Source organism: Pundamilia nyererei, unplaced genomic scaffold (genome assembly GCF_000239375.1).
Source record: "Pundamilia nyererei isolate P.nyererei 1_Seehausen unplaced genomic scaffold, PunNye1.0 scaffold00022, whole genome shotgun sequence".
Classification (NCBI taxonomy): domain Eukaryota; kingdom Metazoa; phylum Chordata; class Actinopteri; order Cichliformes; family Cichlidae; genus Pundamilia; species Pundamilia nyererei.
In genome coordinates, this window is record NW_005187423.1 from 4,511,331 (window position 1) to 4,521,441 (window position 10,111).

A 10,111-nucleotide genomic window follows, 5' to 3' on the forward strand; every position below is an offset into this window, starting at 1 on the left:
GGGGGCTGTTCGAAGGTGACCCATAATGTGTTTGAAGGGGACTGATCATACCTGAGCACAGGTAGACTGTAGGCTTTAAAATGTGAAGCAAAGAGCACCATAGAAATGTAAAACTGCAGTATTTAAATCACAGGCAGCTAAAGTCAGCGTGTTTTTTATTCACAAAATCAGATTTGTTTGGTATGAATCTCCAAAGCATGATATAATCAAGATTCAATACCTATATCACAGCTGATAAGTCTTTAGTTTAATAATGTGACAATACTGAAGTCTCTCCCATAATAAATGACATGACATCATGTATACGTTAAAAAAAAAAGCACTAAAACGATTGGGTGGGGGGGTGTAGGGTAACAGGCTCCTACCCCCCATATCAGGTTGATCAGGTCCTGCTTCAGACTCAAAAAGTCAAGAACCTGTGAGCTCCAGTCCCAGCACCACCAGGTTAGTCAATTTAAGTTGTAGCTCAATTTAAGTGGCATGTGTTGGAGTTTAACACACACAGACTAAAAAGAATGGATTGGTCATGTGTAACTATCAGCACTGGTGATAACAGCTGTTTCAGATCACTGAGCTTAAATGTGGCTTTTTCAGCTGGCAGGTCAAACCAGTTATGTTGGATCCAGTGACCTGTTCAGAAAGACATTCTCGGAGTAAGAAATAAATGCAATATTTCCGCTCTAACTGCCTGAGTGTACTGTCATGTTCCTTTGTCTCTTATCAAAACATGAAGTGTTGCTCATGCCAGTATGCTGCCTGCTCACCTGAAGGACAGACTGTCTTATGTAAGCACAATGATGAGGTGCTATAGACAGCTCTTTCCTCTAGTTTCACTCTTTTGAAGTTGGACAGCAGCCAAGTGCAGTCCAGGATGAGCCTGAGGTCGTTTAACCACATCACAAGACAAAGGTTTCACTTTGTGTGTCAGCTAAAAGCCTGTAATGTTAGAGTAATGGCAGGGGTAGAAAAGTTCTCAACAGTGAAATGGTAAATGGCCTGTATTTGTATAGCGCTTTTCTAGTCCCTAAGGACCCCAAAGCGCTTTACACAACCAGTCATCCACCCATTCACAGCCACAGCCACCCTGGGGCGCACTGACAAAGGCGAGGCTGCCGGACACTGGCGCCACTGACCACCACCAGTAGGCAACGGGTGAAGTGTCTTGCCCAAGGACACAACGACCGAGACTGTCCAAGCCGGGGCTCGAACCGGCAACCTTCTGATTACAAGGCGAACTCCCAACTCTTGAGCCACAATCGCCCAGTAGTTCATTTCCCTGTACTGTTTACTTAAATATACCCAATGGACATTAGGAGACAGGACAACAGGACAAGGAGACAACAGTTGCTTTATTATATTCCCACAGCTGTATTAACAGTATAACGACAGCGACATAGGATTTGAAAGTGCAGAAAGGTAAACAATTCAAACACAGCCAGACACCCAGCACTGCACAACAACCAACATACAGTAGCACTTCAGATGTTCCCTACTTCACTTTGGAAGTTGTATTATCTGTTAAACTGGCACAGTAAGGGTATATGCGTTTGATCATTTGTGGATCCTTGGGTTTTTAAATAAGGTGCCTGTTCATTTTTTGAACACTGCAATGAACTGAACTGATTTGCGATCACACTAAACAAGCTTATCAGAAAGAACCTCAGTTTTCCAGAGACTTTTCAAAACAGTGAGTAGGTTTCTTCCTTGCTCTAAACAATGGTTGATTATTCCTACAGATACATTTGGGCTATTCAGCAGAACATCAGATTAAGAACTCAACCACACAGAAACTAAAGGGCTTCAGAAACAAAACTTCCCTCAACATCTTTTGTCTCATCTGTCACACTTGTTGGCACAAAAGGTATTTTAACATCAGTCTTCTGAGTTTGACACAGATGCAGTGGAAAAAACTTTCAGACATGTGCACACAAGCAGTGGTAATGACCACATGCTGTACAGATTCACAGCTAAACCACATTAAACTGTATGGACAGGCTTGTACTGTTAGTGTCTGCAGAACAAAGGGCTCCAATTGTGTTTGTGTACATGTGGTAATGCTAAACAAGACTTTGTTCATGAAATAAGAGAAATGTGGAAACAATGTGCTTTAGTGCATAGTGTCTGCAGATGTATGCGCACACAGGTTGCCTGTTGATTGTTTGTCATGTGAATGCTCCAGGACATTTTGGTTTACAATTTGCTCAATTTTGTGTCCTACTGAACATCTTAATTCTGACAGAGAGCCACTGCAGAGAAGCGCACTTCACCTTTCTCCCTCTCCATAAATCCACGGCACACTTTGGCTGCATCCTAGATATGATCAAAAGATGACATGTCAACTAATTATTCAAAACTCTATCCACTATATTTAAACAATACATCAACTAATTTTAAAATGGGAGTGCACTACTCAGAATATGAGGAGAGACTGTCCTAAAGTGCATTTGTATTAACGTTTATTTTACTGATGATATTTTCATATTTTAGTAGGTCTGGGCAATATCACTGATGTAAATGCCCTGATAATGAGGTCTAGTGCTGCCAGTTAACACAGATCCATGTTAAGTTAAATTGAAACACTTTAGGGAAATTCATCCTGTAAATCAGCGGTCCCCAACCCCCGGGCCTTGGACCGGTACATGCGTTGTTTGGTACCGGGCCGCGAGAGTTGAGGTTCAGGTGTGAAATGTATGGTTTTTAAATCTGTTTTCGTTATCGTTTTTATCATTTACTCTGTTTTCCTGGGTCTTTTCACGTGTGTTATGAATAAATTCTCTTTTTTTCGGTACCGGTACTAGTTTTATTTTGTTGTATTTATCCGCAACACCTTAAAGGCCGGTCCATGAAAATATTGTCGGGCATAAACGTGGCGCAAAAAAGGTTGAGGACCTCTGCTCTAAATGTTTCAACAGCATTACATGCTGTGCACATAGGTAGCTCTGAAAGCAGCAGTCTAGCAAGTTCCACTTCAGTGCAAGTCTATCATAGTGGAATGAAGGTATTCAACTTCCTAGTAGCTGGGTGATTTTAAAACAATACTGTGGTATTAACTGGGAACTTGTTGAGCATTCGACACCATTGCCAGGTGCAATACTGCCATCCTCTGGTAGTAGTAATGCATTACAAGCAGATGTTCATAAAACAAACCAGCTTGTTGAACTTCAATTAAATTAAATACTAATTCTTACTTTAGAGGCAAGTCTTTTACCATAACTAGTTCTCAATAAATTACCACATTTAATGATGCGGTTTTATCTCACATAAACGTGGGTTTGCCTTGTGATCATTTGCTGCAATCATAAATAATCCAATTAAAATTTACGAAGCAAATTAATAATTGCAAAACTCTCACACATTTTTGCATTTCATTGCCAGGTTATGTAATAATTTAACCTCATTTTAAATGACTGCAATTTGTATATCAGATATACAAATTGACTAAGCCCAGTTTGGCAGACTCTCATTCACACTCCCTCTCCAGTTTAATACACGACTAGTTGATATGCAAAGAACAATGACTGTTATTTTCAGTTTGTAAATGTTCAAAAACTGAAAAGTTCAATAACTGGATATACATACCATTACAAAGGACTCCTCTTTGGTAGGACCGTGGTTCACTGGTCCATTTATTTTCCCATCTTAAGATATAAGATATTAGAATCCACAATGTAAAACAAATACAGGGACAGTAACTACAGGATTGTGCATGGGGCCAAATTCTTACCAAATTCATACAGCTGTCCATTTACATTGACGAAGGCAATAAAGTGAAAGTTGACTTTATCTGCTTCTGGCTGTGAAAGTTGAGACAAAATGAATAACTTTGAAAAAAGCAAAGATACCATAACAACTACTTCTGTTTAAATATATAGTCTGATCTCTTTAATAACCCGCACCCCATCTCACATGTGGTCCATAACAATGTAACTGCCTGGAAGCTAATGAAATAAAACTCTGCTCATAACAGCAATCTCATATGAAGTTGTCCTACACAGGTCTAACATTGACCTGCATTACATGCGTTTGGTCTGAATGAGGTACAGTGTGTTGATGTTGTGGTAAAATGCCTTACCCGACACTGGCCCTGTGCAGCAATCTCATTGTGAGCATCAAAGATAGCCTAAAAGGGGGAAGAACGTGCAAGATGTAACTAATGAAACATAATACTTCCATTTTTATTTAAAAAAAAAATATATAAAAAAATAGCAGGGCAGTCAAACAAGTTTGAAAGGTTTTTATAGTGTTTTGTATATAAGTGAGCCCACCTACTACACCTAAAGAAAATTTGGCAGTATGTGGCGCCCCCAAGTGGCCTTAAAAACCAATTCCATTATGCAACATTCTAGAAATTCTAGGCCATTATATTCACTCATTTTCACTTTACTACAACTTTGCTAGCAGACACTAGTCTCAGATATGACACTGGAATATAAAGACACATACACCTATGTGACATTAAAAATGTTTGCACAATATAGCATTTTTTTATATACACAAAGGAGGACAAGTCATTTCACACTGAAGTTTAAAGCATCCATTTTAAAATGGCCCGTGTCAAGTTTCCCTGTACAATTGATCTGATTTCAGGTCAGATGAGCCCCTTATACAATAATACTTTGCCGTTACATTTATCTGGTTGGTCGACACAAGTATACTACAGACAGACTATTGTACAAGTTATCGAATATTCCTAGATGTGAAGACTTTAGGATAAAAAGATTAGAGTTTGTTTTAATTTTTAGTTTGTCCAGCAATTAGACTTTGGTGTCAATGTCTCTCAGCAGTCCCAATAATCTCCATTACTTGCTGGACTCCAAAGTCGTCTCCATTTTCTGAGGTGGCAGCAGAGGTCTTTTAATATCTTTTCGACAATGCTCAGGATTGTGCCCATCTCCCTCTACAACTGTGTGTAAACTATGTAATGTATCATATTATTTAATTAGTTCAGTATGTTACCGTCTTGGAGCAACCATAATCCTAATTTCCTTAGGGATTATTAAAGTATTCTGGTTCTCATCTACCAAATCAGATTTATTACAGACTAAATAATTTAACTGCACTTTACTTTGTTTTTCTCCAGATGTTTGGCACGGTCATCAGGAGACATATTTGCTGTCTCATCCAGAAATTTCTTCAAGGCAGAGGCACCATCTGAAAATGTCAACATTAGCTTAGATACCAGGAAGATTGATTATGCACATCAAGCTGAAATATGGGGTAACAGCACTCTTTGTTGTTTAACCTTTCATTTAGTACACTTCCTCCATGCATTTTATAGAAACAGATTTGGAAAGTCCCGTAGGAAAATTTCCACAGGCAGAATTATTTTAGTCACCAATTTAAATATTTATTCACACAACATGTTCAGTTGGTGCGCCAGATCCCTCTTGTACTCACCAAAAGTCATTTTGTCTTTGCTGTTGGCCACAGCATGCAGCAGGGCAATGGTGCCACAGGAATTGACTGCTGTCTGCTTCAAGAAATAAGCCTCAGAACCTCCTGAAACCTTATCAGCTTGCTGAGATCTGAAAGACTCATGCTGCCATAGGGGGGGGGGAAGAAAAAAAAGCATGTCATCATCAGTCTGATAATACTGTGTAGTGGGTCTACCACTTAAAATGAGCCGAGTCAGGAAATCTCAACCATCAAAAAAAAAAACCCCCATTGTTTTATTAACTGCAGTATGTTTAAACTGTTTAGTATGTGAAAAAATATTGAACATTAAACATTTGCATTCAAAATTATACTATTGATAGCATCTGCTGATTCATTTCCTCGTAGCCATCTCTCTCGCTCCAACTCCTCTACCCATCTAAATAATATTACTAGTTCATTTTCTATCCATGCCCTCCCTGCATCTCCGCGTCACCCCACTCGATACGGCCAATATTCACTTGCTCGACCCACCCTTCCAGGAAGTAGTCAGCGCCACCACCCTGGCGTTACCTGTTGCGTTAAGGGGAAGAGCAGCATCAAGGCACAGCACGGCTTCGGCACGGAGGAGAGCTGCTCACCCTCCAGCCCCAGCACGTCGACGAAGCGCCAGCTTTCACCAACGCCCAGCTTTCCCATCATCTGAAAGGCACAACGATGACGGAATAATGAATAAGCCCCCCAACAGTTGCACACTGGCAGACTATGCTCTCAGAAGCTGCTCAGAGATGCTGCGTTATGCTGGTTCACTCAGGCCACACCCTTTAGCCCAGACACTGGGACAGCCGCGGGAAGGATGCTACTGCCCGTTAATATGGGATAACGGTCAAACTCTTGTTAACCCTGATAATTTCATTTTTAGTATCAATTAATGCTGTTACCTGGATAGTTGGCGATGCAACTACACCTCTACTACTATACTGGTGCTTCGTAGTGGTCTGATGGCGTTTCAATGTTGGAAACACGTTAACAGCCCTCTAAACTAATTCGCCTCTGTGAAACTTACCTCGCGGTTGGGTCAATCAGTGGTTACTAACATGTCGCCATTACTCGGCGGCTAACGTTTAATTTCATACGCACCTTGTTCAGCATCTGAAACAACAAAAACAAACGAAAAAAGACAGCGGTAAGACAAAAATCTGCTGTCTTTGAAAGCATTACTGTTGTAATTAAGCACAGATTTCCTTACCTCCGGATTGATTTCCATCGGGGTCCACTCCATTGTTGCTAAAGTTGAGCTATCACTCCTCTAGTTCAATCTGCTATCGCGACTACAGCGAACAGCCGCCCGTGTACCCCTATTTATCGCTGCTGATCATACCACTTACCGACAGACGCGGGGGTGGGCCCAGAGCAAATAACCCTCGGTGCACAGATTTAGCAAACTACCGGACAAATATCAGACAGACTTAAACGCCAGATTTAACGTTTTACACGCCCGAATACCAAAGTACATATCAGAAAGACATTTACGTTTATAAAAGTAGATATTCATGAAATGACACCTCTAAATATAAGATCATTCCGAGTAAATCGCGTTCTTTCTAGAAAGTAGGTGTGGCGTATTGATGACTCCCTATCAACAATACTTGTGCAGCCTCTAACACTTAAATAAGATTTAAACTGCAGCCTTCTTATACCTGTTCAACGTTTTTGCTACTTGCGCTCCTCTTCACTGCACATGCAACAAGCTAACAGTCACAGCAATATTAATTATATTTATTTGTAGTGCACAGACTACGTTTATTCCCCTTTTGTCGTTCTTGTTTCCACAGATCACTTAAGAGAAAACTAGAAACAGATTATTTTTTTCTGTAATTCGCTATGTTATATGACAATTATAATCAACGTGGAAAAAGTCAGTATGAAGAAATAATACTTTTTCAAATAACCATATTTTAAAAAAAATAACCAAAGCTAATAATAATAAATGATCAAATGTATTCCCATACCTAAATACTATTATTCTGGTCTCTTTACCAGAGAGAGTTATTATTATTTAGCCTTTCTCCTTTAAAAACAACCACTTATTAGTAACTAAACAGCATATTTACATATGAAATGAGGCTAGGAGTTTCTAGCTTGTAGTAAGTAAAACCTGAATTGATAAAACTTGTAATCACATGTTGTCCCACACCTAGAACTGGATGGTTAGTCTGAAGAGTGTTTTTCTTACAACAATCTCAGTGTTTTTACTTGTATGAAATCTTTGTGTGCAATGTCCTTGAAAATCTGATTTTTTTATTTCCTTTTTTTTTTCCAAACATGGCTTCAGGATAATGTATTTAACTATTCATCTGCTTGTGCTGTTGTTCTTTAAATAATATTAAATTATTACAATTGTTATTATAATAATAAAGAAGAAAAACTCTACAGACTTTAGTTGCTAAATATGACCTTAGCCCAGGGTTCCAGTGGGATTGTTTCCTTGTGTCTTATATTCCCTGCTTTTCTGCATCTGTTTGCTTCCTTTGGTGTGATTCTGGCCTATATGCCTGTGTTAGCACCTGATTATTTATGCAGGTACTTGTCTGTTTAGGTGAGACTAACCTGCTGTGTAAATTGTATGTGCAATAGAGTCATTTTCTCCTGCCTTCCACCTGATGGCACAATAACATAAGAGATGAATGTAATGTCAACATTACATTACATACATTACAAGTACACTTGTGCATATGAAAATTTTACTTGATGAAAATATGTTGTTTCCTTCATACTGCATAGCTCATGAATCATCTGACTCTGACATCTGATGTGTAGCTAAACTTCTTCACACTGATAGAAAGACAGAAAGACTGCCTCTGTCTGTGTGCCTTTTGTGTTTCATTTGCAGTAACTTCCTGTTATATTTTGGTAACTGCTGTTCCTTGTGGGTCTTCCCATATTTTACTTCCTCTGTGTTTGTTTTCCTTCGCTATCAACTCCACCTTCACTGGATTCACCTGTAGTTATGGTCCTTATTTGTAGTCCTATTTTCTCCTCTGCAAGTTGTTGGCTAACCAATTTTACTGACTGTGTTGTCTTTCTGGTTCCTTCTGTTTCGGTTTTGTTGATTTCAGTTACATTTTCCATGAAAGCTCAGCTTGTGTTCATCAATGTGCTGCCTAGTGTGTCCTGAAACTGGGTTCTTTAAGGTACTTGCATGTACGAATACACTGTGGTTACAGCATGCATGTTTTATTCATGGAGAATGGACTTTAAAATACACCCACTGGCCACACCATGAGGTGCACCTGTTCAGCTGTTTGCTAATGCAAATATCTAATCAGCCATTAAAATAATATGCATAGAATGTTCAGACTCCTTTGGGCTGAGAGTAAGAAAAAGGTAACTTAAATAACCACCCATCTCAACCAAAGTATATAGAAGAGCATATCTGAAAACATAAAACACTATAGCAGCAGAAGACCATACCGGGTATCACATTGTATGATAGGGTCAGAATTTGGTCTAAACAACATGAAGGAATGGATCCATCCTGTCTTGCATCAATGATTCATATGGGTGATGGCACAATTTGTGCCCTTAGTGCCAGCTGAGCATTGTTTAAATACCACAGCCTGAGTATTGTTGCTGACTATGTCCATCCCTTTGTGTCCACAGTGTACCCATCCTCTGATGGCCGCCTATAACAGGATAACGTGCTATTCAAAAAGCTCAATTCATCTAAAATTAGTTTCTATAACATGAACAGTGAGTTTATGTATTAAATGGTCTCCGCAATCATCAGATCTCAATTGGACTGATTGTTGCTGGATGTGGTGATTCAAATTATGAATAAACAGCTGAAAATCCGCAGTAACTGTGTAGTGCTATCATGTCAACATGGAGCAAAATCTCTGAGGAATGTTTTCAGTACCATGTTTGAATCTATGCAGTGAAAAAAATAAGGCAGTTGTGGAGTCAAAAGGGGGTCTGATCTTTGGAATGTGTACCTAATAAAGTGTTGCAGTAAATGAGTGTACATTGTACTGAACCTACAAAATATATGTTTTATTCAGGCAGAATGGATTTTAAAAGTATGTTTTAATCAGATGTGATGATGGAAGTCACCTGAGGGAAGGGCGGAGATTTCACGTGGGTGGGCTCACAGGTCAGACTGAAATGGGTAGCTGGTGATATATTCTATATGTCTGCATCCATTTGTCCGTCTGCCTGTGTCGATGGCATATTTACCTGTGGGTTTAAAAGGGGAAAGCTGTCCTCCTCCAGTAGAAGAGGACAGAAGGAAGAAGAAGTGAAAAGAGAAATCGGATACATTTGGATGCTCCTCATATTTGTGGAATATTCCTCTGATCACACACTGGAGGCTTGAGTTAAGACCTTCATTCTTGGAACTTCCATCTTCTTCCATTTGATCTTGAAGAAATTTGACTGAAGCTTTTTTTTTTTTAGCACCTAGTGTCTGGGCCTCACAGGATGGTCGCATCTTCCAGAAGACAAGAAAATTCAAATAATTACCTGTAGACAACAGAATAAGACCCTAACACTGTTACTGTACATCACCATAACTCTAAGAGGCAACAGTTTCAGACAGCGGTCTGTCCATCCTGGTGCATACTTGCTGAGATGAATGGTGTGCCTCCTTTAGGAGCAGGTTGGGGATGGAGCACGGTGGTGTACTGTTGTATCTTCGCCTCGCTCAGCATGCTGTTGGCTCTGTTACTCTGGTTCTTAC

General features: G+C 39.6%; 1 protein-coding gene across 1 annotated transcript; it reads right to left on the reverse strand.

The window, feature by feature from the left end:
* Window positions 1–1,330: 1,330 nt before the first annotated feature.
* Window positions 1,331–6,733, reverse strand: uchl1 (ubiquitin carboxyl-terminal esterase L1 (ubiquitin thiolesterase)). The gene is made up of 9 exons (XM_005726997.2): window positions 6,623–6,733; window positions 6,514–6,525; window positions 5,947–6,075; window positions 5,398–5,539; window positions 5,066–5,151; window positions 4,073–4,120; window positions 3,725–3,794; window positions 3,580–3,638; window positions 1,331–2,310 (listed from the first exon to the last, which is right to left on the reverse strand). The coding sequence occupies exons 1-9, from the start codon at window positions 6,653–6,655 to the stop codon at window positions 2,227–2,229; spliced, it is 663 nt and encodes a 220-aa protein (XP_005727054.1). The 5' UTR covers window positions 6,656–6,733; the 3' UTR covers window positions 1,331–2,226.
* Between the last annotated feature and the right edge of the window lie 3,378 nt (window positions 6,734–10,111).

Coding starts and splice junctions, on each gene's coding strand:
- uchl1 (XM_005726997.2), bottom strand. CDS start 6,655: ATGGAGTGGACCCCGATGGAAATCAATCCGGAG. Junction 3,795..4,072: donor CTGCACAGGGCCAGTGTCGG/GTAAGGCATTTT, acceptor CAACTTTCACAG/CCAGAAGCAGATAAAGTCAA. Junction 3,639..3,724: donor TGGACAGCTGTATGAATTTG/GTAAGAATTTGG, acceptor TTATATCTTAAG/ATGGGAAAATAAATGGACCA.